This window comes from Microtus pennsylvanicus, chromosome 13 (assembly GCF_037038515.1).
Source record: "Microtus pennsylvanicus isolate mMicPen1 chromosome 13, mMicPen1.hap1, whole genome shotgun sequence".
Classification (NCBI taxonomy): domain Eukaryota; kingdom Metazoa; phylum Chordata; class Mammalia; order Rodentia; family Cricetidae; genus Microtus; species Microtus pennsylvanicus.
The window spans coordinates 1,046,381-1,062,323 of NC_134591.1; the positions used below are offsets into that span (position 1 = coordinate 1,046,381).

General features: G+C 41.4%; 1 protein-coding gene across 2 annotated transcripts; it reads right to left on the reverse strand.

The window, feature by feature from the left end:
- Window positions 1-3,793: 3,793 nt before the first annotated feature.
- Inip (INTS3 and NABP interacting protein) lies at window positions 3,794-15,601 on the reverse strand. Of its 2 annotated transcripts, XM_075944878.1 has the most exons (6): window positions 15,423-15,601; window positions 14,129-14,209; window positions 6,875-6,977; window positions 5,181-5,271; window positions 4,522-4,648; window positions 3,794-4,308 (listed from the first exon to the last, which is right to left on the reverse strand). In XM_075944878.1, exons 2-5 carry the CDS (start codon window positions 14,151-14,153, stop codon window positions 4,553-4,555), a joined length of 315 nt encoding a protein of 104 aa, XP_075800993.1. In that variant the 5' UTR covers window positions 14,154-14,209; window positions 15,423-15,601; the 3' UTR covers window positions 3,794-4,308; window positions 4,522-4,552. The 2 variants fall into 2 exon arrangements, with proteins under 2 accessions (XP_075800993.1, XP_075800994.1); XM_075944879.1 differs by lacking the exons at window positions 3,794-4,308; window positions 14,129-14,209 and having other exon boundaries at window positions 4,409-4,648; window positions 15,423-15,562.
- Window positions 15,602-15,943: the final 342 nt, after the last annotated feature.

Consider the following 15,943-nt stretch of genomic DNA (forward strand, 5'->3'; position numbering starts at 1 on the left):
CTGTACTGAGATCTGGTGCCCTCTTCTGGCCTGCAGGCATACACGCAGACAGAATATTGCATACATAATGAATATTTTTTTTAAAAATATGACTATTAGAAAATAACACTGAGTAAATTCTAAAACTATCCACCTAACTCACTATCTCAGGAGCTCTGTGAAGATCAAATTAACACCCTCTGATGTTACCTTGCTTTTTCCTTAAAATGTTCCTGGAGACATAGCTAAAGAAACCTCAAGAGAATATAGGTACATAGAGAGCTAAGAACAATTTAGGAAAAGGGTCCAAAATTAGATGGAAAAGACAGCAGAAATCAATCAGTGAAGTACAGGGGAGATGAATTAGTCATGTTCTTTTGGTGTCTCCCAAGTCCACCTTTTCTAAGAGCCAATGAAAGCTAAGTTTATACATCTCTATACCTGACTATGCCCCTAAATATTCAGTGGCTCCCAGCTTTGCATCAAGCAAAGTAACTCACCCTAGAATTCAAGACTGAAGTATGAATCCATCCTAGACTCAGACTTATTTTGTAAATACTGTGCTGGGGATTGAACTCAGGACCTCATGTATACTAAGTTCTGCCAAGGAACTGTATTCCCAGTCCACTAATCATTTCTAAAACATTATACACCAGCAAAATAGCTCTCGGTTGTTCCACAATGACCCCTGCCCCACACCTGATGTCCTCCTGCCTCCATGCAGACATTGCCTTTGCTGTGAATGTTATTTTTTTACTCTAAATATTTCATCTTATAAATTAAGCTCAAGTGCTATTCTGACAGTCTTCATGTGTTCTTTCATGCTCTTGTCCTCGGGTGTCACGTCATCAGTCACTAGTATTCACTAGTATTCAGTCATTTGGCTTTGCATGCTTGATATTAGAACAGTGAGTGTGCTGCTCCCTTCTTATGGCCCGTGTTCATTCTTTGTTTGCTCTTATAAAAGCAACTACTATGCACAGACATGACTGACTTTAACATTGCTGCAACAGGACCTGTGCTCACTGATGAGAATCTGTTGGTAGAGCTGAATCAAACTATCAATTCCCATTCTGTTCATCTTCTGTTCTTGTGAAAGCCCTTGCCCAAGTGGGCTTTGAACTCATGAAACTATTTCCTGCCAAAGCAAAGCTAAGAATTGAAATGATCTAATAAAATAGCTCACAGATTCAGAGGTGGGAGAAAAAACAAAAACTAAACAAAACCCACCCTACCTTTAAAAAAAATCACTGAGTCATTTTCGTTTTATTGTCATAAAAAAGTACTGTACTCACTTGTTTGGTGGCTTTCAAAATTTATTTTCCATGTCTAAAAAACAAACAAAACAAAACATACACACATACAAAGACATCTTTTTAGGAGCTAGGGAGATGGCTCAAATTGTAAACTACAAGCATGTGGACCCCCAGTACCAACAATAAAAGCCTGGCACTCGCTGTCATCCCAGCACTGAAGGGGAGGAAGAGCCCTGGGGCTTGCTGGCCAGCCAGTCTACCAAAATCAGTGAGTTTCAGGATGGTGGGAACCCCTATTTTAAAAATAAGACAGAATTTTTTTTTTTAGCTGCAATCAAGGTTCTGTGTATGTATTCTTGCATTCACTCCTTCAACAAGTAGATATAAATACCCCCAACATAGCAGGTATTATTTATTCTACATGAAGCAAGAGAAGAACCAGAGAAAAAACAAAATCTTTACCCTTGAAGACGTATGTACTAGAATGTAAACGGAATACACATATAGTCACAGAACATTCGTGAGACTAAAGCATCTATTAACACATACAGTACAGTTTTATTTCCTATTTTCTGTCTAACGCTGATACAATCAATGCATTAAAATACTAAGCTGCCTTAACTCAGAAACAAGCTGAGGCTTGTAGTTTACTGGCCTAAACAAGTGAGACACTAGTCAGCTGTGTGCTGTTTCCATCTTACTGATGGCATGGCATGCAAAGAGGTTAAGTGATTTGCCTAAATTTACCCATGATCCCAGAGAAATAACACTGGAAGGATTTCACCTCCAGGCTTCAACTGAGCCCAATCCTATCTGTAACACTGCAGTCTTCATCCCTAACCCAACTCATTCTCTCTCATCATACTTTTTTGGGGGAAGAGGGTGGTGGTGAGGGTGGGCTTAAGGAATAGGGTCTCACTCTGTAGGCGAGGCTGACCTTACCTGAGTGCTAGGATTAGTCCTGAACCACCACACTGGCCTGGACTGCAGTTCTGACCTTTGTCTGGGGTACCCTTCACTCCCTTACATCACCTACATACTTCTAGCCATATCCAAACTGCACTGTGCTCAGATGTGTCTCTTGTGCCATAACTGCTTGCTTTATGACTACTTGTATGCCGGAGTAGGATCCTCCACAATGTCACCACCCGATACGCACATCTCAGCCATCTTTTTGTCCCCCATGTCTGTGTATGTATGTTACACAAGGCAGAGAACCACAGAAATGTCCTAGTTAGCAGGATGGCGTCATCAGTGTGACACAATCTAGAGTCACCTATGAGATGGGCCTCTGGGCGTGCCTTGTAGAATTACCTTGATAGTAGTAACTGAGGTACAAGATACACCCACGTCGGGAGCCACACCATTCCCTGGCTGTACCATTCTTTGTTCTCCACTTAACTGCAGATGAGATGTAACCAACTGCTTCAAGCACCCGTTGCTTTGACTTCCCCACCATGATGGACCGTGTCTTGAACTGTGGATCAAGACAAGTCCTTTCTCCCTTAAGGTATTTTCATCAGGGTATCTTGTCGCAGAAACAGGAAAACAGGAACCTAAATTACAAACTTACACAGTGAACAAACTATACACACACCCACTTTGCTAACATCAATAACCATGTTAGTATGTCAGAGATGACAGAACAGAGACAACGTTCCACTGAAAATGAAGGCTACTAGAAGGACCCCAATAAGGTGGCTGTTCTTTTGGAAGGAGAGGAGCAGACACAGCAGACATGAGGGTACCACCCTACAATGGGGAGCATTAGTATAATCAGAATATTTCCACCTACTCAGTAGAAATCAGTTCTGCAGAACTAAGGACTCTTGTAGGACTGTTAACTCTCACATCACTCCGAGTGGTGTGCTCTGTGGTTGATGAAAACGCCTACAAGGAACTATTAGGAAGCTAACTGTGGCTAAATATTGACCCAACTGAAAAAGTTAAGTTCAAACTCCCCAACACCAGAGAGGATGGGGATGCAAGACAGTCAGTTACACAGGGTTGTGTAGGGATGGGGGCCTTGGCTCAGTGAAACAACACTGCAAGTTTTTACAACCCCTAGGGCCAATCCTCAGGAACAGAAAATGCCAAGATACTTACAAAATAACCTCCTTATAAAATACATTTTGATCATGACATTTGTGTGCAAGATGTGTTACAGAACAAGATTGGTTTTGGTTTTTGGTTTTTGAAGACAGGGTTTCTCTGTGAAGCTTTGAAGTCTGTTCTGGAACTTGCTCTGTAGACCAGGCTGGCCTTGAACTCAGAGATTCCGAGTGCTGGAATTAAAGGCGAGTACCAGCATGGCCTGGCCACACTTCTACTTCTATAGGTCAAAGGGAAGGTAGAGGCAGCTACATATTTAAACAAACACCTCAGTTTCTTGTTAAAGTTTGACCCTGATGAGCAACTTGCTTAACCTAAGTCTTTTTTATTTAAGAGAATTTAAAAGGCTTTAATTTGCCTAGTTTTAAATTTTCAATTAGATAAAAAATAGAAAACCACTCAAGCACACCGTTTGTGTAGCAACATGAAGTAAGAATACGAATACATTTAAGTACATAAAAATATATTACTTAGTTTTTCATAACAGTATTTAGTCACATCATTTATTGAAAAACAAAGATTGGTTGATAATTTAGTCTTATTTGGAGTTTTAACATTCAGAATAGGAGAACGAGTTATAGCTCAGAGTATTTCTACATATGTTGCTTCTGAACACAAGAAACCAAAAGTATGTTTGTAATGTAAGACTATTGTTCACATTTTTAAATAGCACCCTCATTTCTTTAAAGTTAGGACTCTAAATGGTCCTTGTTTGGTTTTGGTATTTTGTTTTTTGAGGCAGTTTCCTATACCTCAGACTGGTCTCAAAAATCACTACCTAAGCAAGGATGGTTTTGAGCTTCTGATCTTCCTGTCTGTTTCTCCAGTGCCAAGATTACCGGAATGCGTATCAGAGCTTGTTTGTGCAGTGCTGGGGTCAAATCCAGGGCTTCATGCGTGAGACATTCGGTCCAACTTCTTGAAGGTGGTGAAGATTTTATGAAAATAAGCAATTCTAAGTCTGAGAATAAAGGGTCAAATGGTAATACAAAGAAGTTAGTCACAGGCAGCACAACCAATTCCGCCAACCATACCGCGTTCAGCATCCCAGCGTCCCTTCTTTCTTCACTCTCACTTATTCCTTTCTTTAAAGAAACAGAAAACTAAATTCCCCAAGTCCTCAAAGTCAGAGCTTATACAGAGCCCAATGAGAGCTTTGACATCTGATACTAACTACAAGGTCCCTCTGATCATAGGTACTTTCTTCATTCTGGGTCAAGGCGCGGTAAGACAGGAAGGATAAGATTCCCAAATGCCGAGTCTTGAGTTATGAAGTATCCAGACGAATGTGCGTGAGCATGCTGAGAAAGATTTAAGAAAAAAAATGCTATTAAGAGACAGTTTTAAATGCTATTAAGAAGACGGTTTTTCCAACTAAGGCACTTAGGAGGCCGAGACAGGCAGATCTTGTGAGTTCAAGGCCAGCCTGGTCTACAAGAGCTAGTTCCAGGACAGCTCCGAAGCTACAGAGAAACCCTGTCTCCAAAACAAAAAATAAATAAAAATAAAAAAAAAAAAGAGGACTGCTTTTAGTCACTTAAACTGAGGTAATCTTACTCCAGTTCTGTGCAAAGGCAATTACACTATACCTTTCAAATTTTTATTTTTTAAGTTTTATGAAATATGGTTTTGCAATGCAGCCTAGGCTGACCTGAACTCATTCCAGAGCCTCCCGTTCCACCCCTGAAGTAACGTCAGTTCCTCGTGACATGTGGACGTCAGCATACCACTGCGACTGTGTGTGCAGCGTGTTTACTGACATCGCTCCACTGAGTCACAAAATTCTACAACCTGGAACTCTCCATGAGACCTGACTAGGTTCATTTGGCTCACCTGCAGAGCTGCCTTCTGCTGGGCTGCAATGTGCTGCTGCTCAGCATGGTCCCGGAAGTCCTTGTTAAGAGAGGGTCTGGAGAGGGAGATGCTAAAATGGAAATCTTGGTTACTTGACTACTGAACAAAAGGTACCCTTATCTCAGAAAAAAAAAAAGTATACAAGGGATTTTAGACTGGAACATTTTTATTATAGTAAATTGAATTTTAAAATTGAGGTGTAGCTACTACTTAAAAATTGTACATATTTATGGTTACAGTGTTTTAGTATTAGTTTACATTAAAAATTAAGCAAACCAAAATAACCTATCCATCATGTCATATGCCAAGATGATGATGATGATGATGATGATGATATAAGATCTCTCAATAATTTTCAGGTACTAACTAACCATCGTGCTGTATAGTAATCCTGAAGAGAATCATTTGGTATTTTTGTTTTCTGTGTGTAGTGCTAGAAATTATACCCAAACTTCAGGCACAGTAAGCACACTAAACCACAGAATTAATCCATAAGCCTTTTTGTACGTATGCTGAATCACACAGTCTTCTTTACATATTACTTTAAAAAAATTTTTTAATTTGTTTGTTTCTGTCAGACATATGGAGATCAGTTTTCTATACCATGTTCGGGGTAAGAGACTCCTGTCCCACTGAGCCATCTCTCAGGTCCTGTGTATTCTCTATAAAGATACAAAGAATTTCGAAGCTGAACATGGTGGTGCCTGCCTGTAATATCAGGGTTGGGGGTGGACAGAGTTCCAAGCCAGTCTAGACTACACAGCAAAACAGTATCTCATAAAATTTAAAAAGTGACCTTCTAGGGCTCAGAGGTTAAGAGCACTGGCTGCTCTTCCAGAGGTCCTGAGTTCAATTCCCAGCACCCACATGGTGGCTCACAACCACCTGTAAAGAGGTCTGGTGTCCTTTTCTGGTTTGTAGGCAGAACACCGTATATATAATAAATTAATAAATCTTTTAAAAGATGACCTTCTAGAATAAAAGCACATTATCTCCCCTTCCTATTATCTGCATTAATTCATGAAGAAAGCCTATGTTATTTTATGGGATTTCAAGTAATCTATTATATAGATACATAATTTACAACCCCTTACTTTTAACTATATTTGAAGTACCTCTGTCTACCATCATCCTTATTAATATTATTATTTTATTTGTTTGCTTTTTGTTTTTTAAGACAACGTCTCACTAGGTAGCTCTGGCCATCCTGTACCTCATTCTGTAGACCAGGCTGGCCTCCCAGTGCTAGGATTCAAGGTGTGCACCACCACAACAGACATTAAGTCTTTAAAACCCGTTAAAAACAGCGTGACTGCTTATCAACAGCAGAAGCGCACTTCTCTGTCTGTATAATTAAACTCAGGATACTATATCTACAGTTTGAACAACTATCACGAGACTCTAGAGCAGCTACTAGACAGCTGGCTCTGTGCTAAGCACTAGGGATATTCAGATGTGCAGAACAAATCGCAGACAACAACAGTTACGATGAAATGTGATGCACATGACATACTAGGAGTGAGCAGACTACGAACACAAATGGGGTTTTGGTAAGGAGAAGCTTAGAGTGTAGACCTAATTCTAACAGTAATGAGACCTCCAAAGAGCGCTAGGCAGTGCTTTTCTCTTTAAAAGTATGATTAATAATAGCACCTTCAAGGAATAGTCAATACCTAGCTCCAGGGTGACTTGCTGAAGATTGGTTCTGCATAAGTAATTTTCTTTTCTCTTTGTCCAGTTCAGCCAAGATCGCAACTCTATTTTTATTTTGAAAACCTAAAGAAAAAAAGAAGGAAGGGGGAAGAAGCATTTTAGACCAAGACCATGTAGAAGCCAGAAAGCAAAATCCCTATTCTCTCACCCTACAAGCCATTTCCCAGCAGCTTTAAGAGCATAATACATTACCAGATGTAGTGGCAAACATAATCCTAGCACTGAGAGGTAGAGTTCAAGGCCAGCCAAACCCAAGTTCAAACCCAAAGGGGTTGGTGTAGGGGGGTTAGCTTAATTGGTAGAGTTGCAAAGTCCTGGGTTTCCTCTCCAATATAGTATGAACTAGATGTGGTGGCAGAGGCAGAAAGATAAAAAGTTCAAGGTCATCTTTGGCCTTTGTGACCCTGACTTCAAAATTAAAAAAAAACAAAACAAAAACAAAAACAAAAAAAACAGGCTTAGCAATAGTAGCATACAACTTTAATTCCAACACTCTCAGGAGGCAGAGGTAGGTGGATTTCTATTGAGTTCCAGGACAACTGGAGTTAGCTAGTTAGACCCTAAAAGAGAGGTGCGTGTGTGCGTGCATGTGTGTGTGCATGTGCGTGCGTGCATGTGTGTGTGCGTGTGTGCGCGTGCATGTGTGTGTGCATGTGCGTGCATGTGTGTGTGCGTGCGTATGTGTGTGCATGTGTGTGTGTGCGCACGCACGCGCGTGCATACAGATGGTTCAGTAGTTAGGTGCACTGGTTGCTCTTCCAGAAGACCTGGGTTCAATTCCAAGCACCCAATCACAATAGTTAGTCCAGTTCCAAGGCAATCTTTGGAACTCTGTGGGCACAGGGCACAAATAAGGTGCCCAGACATACATGTAAACGAAACACCCACACATAATATTTTAAAAAAAAGAATCAAAGCAAACAAAACAAAAACCCAATAAACATAATAGATTGATGGAGGAAGGTCATTGGCTAATAAAGGAACTGCCTTGGCCCTTTTTTATTGGTTAGGACATAGGTAGGTGGAGTAAACAGAACAGAATGCCGGGAGGAAGAGGAAGTGAGCTCAGACCCCACAGCTCTCCTCTCGGGAGCAGACGCCTCAGGAGAGAGAGGCGCCATGCTCCCAGCTCCCAGGCAGATGCACACTATGAAGCTCTGACCCAGGATGGACAGAGGCTGGAATCTTCCCGGTAAGCGCACCTAGGGGCGCTACACAGATGATTAGAAATGGGCTAAGTTAATATGTGAGAATTAGCCTAGATAGAAATGGGCCAAGCAGTGATTAAAAGAATACAGTGTCCGTGTAATTATTTTTGGTAAAGCTAGCCGGGCAGGCGGCTGGGGTGTTGGGGACGCAGCCCCGCCGCCGCCATCCATATTACTACAATAGATGGTTACAAAATAAAAGGATTTTTAAGATTTATTTATGTTTGCAAAAGCGGGGCCTACGCCTTATACATACCATGTACAAGCACTCTTCCACTAACTATAATTCTAGCGCCAAGACTGATTTAAATAATTCTACTCACCAAGGTATGAATTACAGCATTTGTTTTGGACAAAATTTGTGGGCCCTAACTATTGCACAGGCAAATCTACAGGCATGCAGATTTTTACATGAAGGAAAAAGCATTTTGCAGGCTGGAGAGATGGCCCAGCCATCATCCAGAGGCCTGAGTTCAATTCCCGGCAACCACATGGTGGCTCACAACCATCTATAGTGGGATCTGATGCCTTCTTCTGGCATAAATGTGTGCGTGCAGCAGATAGAGCACTCATACACATAAAATTAATAAGTCTTAAAAAAACAAATACTATGCATACTCAGGTCAAATTCATTCAAAAATGATGTTATTTTTTGAAGGAACAGCTGAAGAATGACAACTGATCAGACCAGAAAGCAAGTCTAAGAAATAGAGCACATAGCCGGGCGGTGTGGCGCACGCCTTTAATCCCAGCACTTGGGAGGCAGAAGCAGGTGGATCTCTGTGAGTTTGAGGCCAGCCTGGTCTATAGAGCAAATTCCAGGATAGACTCCAAAGCCAGAGAAACCTTGTCTTGAAAGAGAGACCGAGACACAGAAAGAGAACACAACTCAAGGGATATACAGACACCTACTTTTATCGAATACTTCTTAGGTAAGATCTCAGCACATGTTGCAAAGTCATGCAGTGACTGCAACATGCATCTAAGCTTTAAAAATCCAAATTAAAGTCAGGTGGTGGTGGCACACACCTGTAAACCCAGAACTTCAGGGGCAGAGGCAGGTGGATCTCTGAGTTCAAGGCCAGTCTGGTCTACAAAGTAAGTTCTAGGACAGTCAGGGCTACACAGTGAAACCCTGTCTCAAAAAACAATCATATAAATCCAAATTAAAACACCAACATGTGAACAATCTCCACAATCTCAGATGTCTAGCCTCTGCAAACCTATCTCAAGATCTGGTACATATGCCCCAACAGAAGCAACACACCAGAACCAGGAATGTTTTGCCCAACTGGCAACTCTCAAGTCCTTTATAATCCTGAGCACCTTAACAGTCTTGTTTGTATGTGCATAGGCATCAGGCTTTCTGATCCCTAGCTAGAGAGAGGGGGTTGGAAGAGACTGGAAAACACATAAGGCTATAGAGGAAGAGCAGCAAGAGACAGTTACAGCTCTGGAGACTAGAAGGATAATTATGGGATGAGGGCACTTTAAGCAGGGTAGACCTAAGCATGCCTAAATCCCCATCTGAGGGACTGTGAGAATTTTACATTGATTTACAGAGAACTGGTAGGAGGAAATGTCCCCAAAAGGGAGTGACTGGTTGGGTGCAGCATGTAGAAGGCATTCATAGATACTGGCTTAACCAGCCATAGCTGAAACCTGCAGTTCTCAATTTAGCCAGACACCAGCAACTTGGCTATGGCCAGAAATTTGGAACAATGTCTATGCCATATTCATTTGGGCAATTTATCCTCTCCCACTTTTCATCTCTGTTCTTGTTATACCACAAAATTCTAATAATAGCAGACTCCTTTTTAATAACTAACAGTGACTGTACATTCTGGCATTTCTAAAAAGACGATTTTATGAGCTTTCCAGACAATTCTTCATTTCCCGCTGACACACTCCCTGGTGAAAACAGGGCACCAACATCAACTGTCATGTCACTGAAATGCCCCCTGCTCTAGTGAAAAGTGGGTCAGGCAGGCCAAGAATGCAATGTCCAGGTAACATGAACTTATCCCAAGTACAGCAGAAACAAAACAGCCTAGTTTTGTACGTGGCAGGACCTACACTGCTCGCCAATGTCATTCACTGCTTGGTCATACAAGAGCAAAGCAAGCTAATGATGTCACTGATGATGTGGTCTAATCTATAAAGCCTCTCTCACGTAATAAAGATGCTAATGATGTCACTGATGATGTGATCTAATTTATAAAGCCTCTCTCCTGTAATAAAGATGCTAATGATGTCACTGATGATGTGGTCTAATTTATAAAGCCTCTCTCCCGTAATAAAGATGCTAATGATGTCACTGATGATGTGGTCTAATTTATAAAGCCTCTCTCCCGTAATAAAGATGCTAATGATGTCACTGATGATGTGGTCTAGTTTATAAAGCCTCTCTCACGTAATAAAGATCCACCACAAAGCTGGACATGATGACCCACACTTGGGGAGTACTTGCACTTGGGAGGTGGAAGCAGCAGGATCAGGCATTCAAGGCTATTTTCAGCTGTGCAGCAAGGTTTTGAAGCTAACCTGAGCTATATCAGACCCTATTATAAAAATAATAATAATAATAAATAAAATAAAGGACACAACATTTTACTGTAAGAAGGCGAGATATCTTTATTATTAAAAAAAAACTCAATTTAAATTTTAAAACGAGAGCAGTCAGTAATCTTAGTCCCAGAGCTCAACCAGGAAGACTGCTAGGACTTCCAGGCCAACCTGGACTACTGGTAATGAATGAATTCTAAGCCAGCATAAGGTAAAAATAAAAAGAGAGGAAGAGAAACAAGAGGAGGTGATAGCAAGAGCTACAGATGGAGTAACTGGTGGTGGCTGCAGGGCAACTATTAGGCTTTTGAAATTCCCAGGTACTTTTATTGTGAAGGGGCTACACTATATGGCAACTAATATTTTAAAATGAGCCCATAGCCAGAATAGAAATGTTTCTTCTTAGAAAAATTTTTAAAGGATTTTCACTTGCTTACTAAGTAACTTTTATAACTGGATATGGTATTTCAGAATCCTTACAAATTAAAAAACTATCAAATTAAACTCCTTCCAAATGCAGACAATATTTGGTCTAACCTCTAGTATATCCTTGTATTTCAATAAGCCCTATATAACATTACACAGATTAAATAATGCAAACTAAAAAGACTATCATATTTATACATGATGTTCAAATTCAATGAAAACTTTAAGACTATTATAGCTGAAACCTTAAGCAGGACACCGTGCTGATACTGTAATCCTGGTACTTGAAAAGCAGAGTACCTTCAGGAGGAAAGGCTGTCTTGTTTGCATCTTCTGAGCATGTCTTACCCTTCTGAAATGTATCCTTCCCTTTTAAAGCTTTAGATCTAAACTGGGTGTGGTGGCAACACCTTTGAACTCCAGGAGGCAGGCAGATCCAGAGTTCTGAGGCAAACCGAATTTACATATATATTGAGTTTCGGGCCACCCAAGTCGAGACAGTGAGACTCTGCCTCAAAAACAAAAACAAAAAAAAATAAAATAAAACAAACAAAAACCCAATCAGACAACAAAAATACCATGACCTAACGTAGTATGAGTTCTGAGCAAAGTATTTATACTATGAAAGTATATAAAAGCCAACAAATACTATTTAAGTACTATTAATTTCTTCAAACTTGAAACTTAAGGCAAACTAGTTAAGTCTGGTTATATGAGATAAGATACAATTTTTCTCATTTTCTTTCCCTATCAGAATTCTTACAAACTCAAAGGTTAAACTAATTAAACAAAAGGTTATACTCACTAATGAGATCCCTGTGAGGTTTTTGTTTGTTTAGTTGGTTGGCTTTTCAAGACAGGGTTTCTCTGTAGTTTTGGAGCCTGTCCTGGAACTAGCTCTTGTGGACAAGGCTGGCCTCGAACTCAAGGATCTACCTGCCTCTGCCTCCTAAGTGCTAGGATTAAAGGCACCAGAGCCTGGCTGAGATTTTTCTTTAATACCTATGGTCTCATGCTATAACTTGTATCACTGTGTTCACTATTAGCACAAGGATTATTTACTGTATTATACAATAGGAACTATAATAACCTCATGTCTGTCAAATACAATTTTTTTTAGAATGAAAAACTAAAATACTTTCACTTTTCAAATAAATCTTATTTCACTGTGGTAGTTTGAATGTAATTGGCCCCCAAAGGTCATAGGGAGTGGCACTATTAAGACGTGTGGCTTTGTTGATGAAGTGTCGCTTTTAAGTCTCCACACGCTCAAGCCATGCCCAGTATCCCAGTTCACTTCCTGTTGCCTGCAAGATGTAGAACTCTCAGCTCTTTCTCCAGCATCTGCCTACATGCTGCTATGCTTCTCTCCATGATGACAATGGACTAAACTTCTGCAACTGTAAGCCACCCAATTAAATGTTTTACTTTATAGAGTATAGGTGGAAACCCTAACTAAGACAGAAGTTGGTACCACGAGTGGGGTATTGATCTAACAGGCCTGACCGTGTGTTTGCTTGAAGGGATATGGACCTTGGAACTGTGAATTAGAAATGGACTCTTTAGTTTTCATTTTGGCTCAGTTTTGGCAGGGGTGGGAAGTACTGAGACTGTAATACAAACTACTTTAACAGTACCTTTCTAATTTAATTTTAAAAAGAAGTTAAAGATAAATACAATGTTTACCTGTGATGATGTGTCAAAAATACCTAAAAGTCATACAGTTCAGACCTGATATGGAAAGAGACCCATTTCAAGGTTTGTGCTAAGAATACTTAAAAATAACCCCAGTACTCCAGTACTTGGGACGCATAAGCAGGCGATTCCTGTGAGTTTGAGGCCAGCCTGACCTAAAGAGCAAGTTCCAGGGCAGCTAGGGTTGTTACACTGAGAAACCATCTCAAAAAAAAAAACAAAAAACAAAAAAAAAAACCTCATAAATACAACATGATATTCAATATTTTCTAAAGACTAAATTTTATGAGCCAGGTGTGGCAGCCCATGTTTTTAATCCCAGCACTACGAAAGAAAGCAGATCTCCATGTTGAAGGCCAGTCTGGTCTATACAGTGAGGTCCAGGCCACCAAGACTACATAGGAAGACCTTGTCTCTATAAATAATAAAAAGTAACAAGTGGGGCTGGAGAGATGGCTCAGCAGTTAAGAGCATTGCCTGCTCTTCCAAAGGTCCTCAGTTCAATTCCTGGCAACCACATGGTGGCTCACAACCATCTGTAACGAGGTCTGGTGCCCTCTTCTGGCCTGCAGGCCTACATGCAGACAAAATACTGTATATATAATAATAATAATAATAATAATAATAAAAGTAACAGGTGAAATGACTGAAGTTTTTATAGCAATGAAGATAAAGTCATGGTTATTATCAGATGACAGCTTAAAAATAACAGTGATTTCAAATAGAAGAGCGAGAAAACTGATGCCAGAGGATTAAGTGTATGATGCAGGCCAGGGAAATGATTCAGTTATTAAGCACTTTTTCCCAAAACCGTGAGGATCAGAGTTCAGATTCCTACATCTCACATAAATGTTGGGTGGGCATAATGCCCACCTGTAATTCCAGCCTCGGAAGGTGGAGAAAGGGGATTCCTAGAGCAAGTCGGCTAGTGAGAGAAAGCCATATCAGCGAGCTCGCCTCGATGAATTAGGTGAAGACTGATGAAGTCGATTCTTCATGTCAACCTTCCAGACTCCATGTGCGCACATGCCCACCCCACAAACATGCACCCATGCATGCATAACATACAAAAATAAATGGAAAAAAAAAGAAAAAAAGGTTTACAATGTGAATCAAGGTTACAACACAGAATTAGTATTATTCAAAAATGTGTAGGTGATATAGTGTTAAACTGATTTTAAATTGGGGACTTCCACTTTGCTATTCATTCTTTAATTCTGGTTGCAGTAACTGTTCTATACTAAATGTTGTCTACTTCAAATACATTTAATGTATGAGGGAAAAGTTCCTAGTAATAACAGAAATCCCAGCATGCATTACCTTGTCCTGAAGGATTTGCTGCCATCTTCCTATTCTGTTTCAATTATATTCAGTGGCCACTGATCAGCACTTTACAATCATCTGTAAAAAAATTTATGTGCACACATAAAATGCACTGGCCTTAAATGACAGTCTCAAAATTGTGACAAACTGCTGGGCTGAGCTCGGTTTCTTAGTCTCTAGAAAGATACCCGTAAAAAACAAAGACTTAAATCAGAAGTTTAACTCTGCAAATTCCTCATGCACTTTATTAAATGAGCAGTTTTTACTATTGAAGCTGTTAATAACAATATTTAGCATTACTTTAATTTACATCATTAAGATGTATTTATCAAATTCCTTTTGAAAGTATCCATATGATCAGTGCTAGGAAGAAAAATAAAACTATAAAAAAAAAATCACTCATTTAAAAAAAATATCCCAGCTCTGTTGGCAAAAGAAACTGCTCCGGATCATAGCCTGTGTAAGATGTTTCCAAAACATGTTTTTAATGAACATCTTTCTACGCCTCATTTGTGTGTTTGTGTGTGTGGTGTGTGACCAGTGGCGAGCGTGTGTGAGCTAGCATTGCATGCCCTGCCTGCTCTATCACCCTCCACCTTGTCCCCCTGAAGCAGGGTCTCTCAGTAAGCCTGGAGCTAGACTGGCAGCCAGAAACCCTCACCTATCCTCGCGTCTCTGCTTTCCTTTGGCGCTACAGCTACACTGGCTTCTGAGGTGGACGCTGGGGATTCAGACTCAGATCCTAAAGCTTGGGCAGCAAGTGCTCTTACCAGCAGAGCCACCTCCCTCGCCCCAAGCCTGCTGATTTCTAACTTTAGAAATTAAGTTTTGTATTAAGTAGTATCGAAATTAAAAGATGGTTTTTTCATTCAAGTAATCACACTGGGGGTGTGACTGGGGGGAACCAACTTAACAAATACGCTCTTTAAAACGTGGGTAACCCCAGCACTCGAAAGGATGAGGCAGATTAACTGCGAGTACCAGGCCAACCCGGGCTACATGGCCAGACCCTGACTCAAAAACATGGCGTGAACAGGGCTGCGGAAGCAGAGAGCAAATTGTTGAGCGAAAGTAAAGACAAGGGCTCGAAGCAGAAGCCGGGTGTAAACGAATCGCGTCTCCTACGGCTGGAGCACAATGTGAGCAAAGCCGGCTAACAGGGAAGGCGAGCAGGGCCACCCTGCCCGCGGGCGAGGCGGAGAAACCCGGCCCGCTCGTCCGTCCGCACGAGGCCGCCGTCCCGGGCGGCGCCCGGGCCACGCTCCTGGCGTCACCATTGCGTTGCACTTACCAGGATGCGAGGAGTCTCGAGAAACCTCGCTGTCCGGTCACGGCTGTGCCGGGGCGGGGGGCGCCCACGCGGAACTCAGCTCGTGGCTGGGACGCCACGCGGAACTCAGCACGGCACAATGGAACGCCGCACTACAACCTTCCCGCCGGCACCAGCTTCCGCCCTCTGACTGACAGGGCCGGAGAAAGCGGAAGTCCCGCCTACAGCCTGGACGCGACAGACGCTACGCCCGGCGATTCGTGGTTTAAGGGCTTCTCCGGCGGGAAAGGGTTTCCCTTCCGAAGAATGACAGTCAAGGAGGCTCACGGGAGATGCAGGCTGTACTGAGGGGTGCCGGGTTCCTAGCACCTAAATTGACGTTTTAGTCTTCCAGGTTGGTAGACTGGATGTTGGTTTGTCAAGATTTAAACCTGGTGCTAATCCACTTCAGCAGAGCCTCAGAAGGAGGCTGACTTCACGTTCACGTTTTAACAACCATCCCAGAAATATTTTTGTTCACACACAAAAAAGCACTAAGCTGT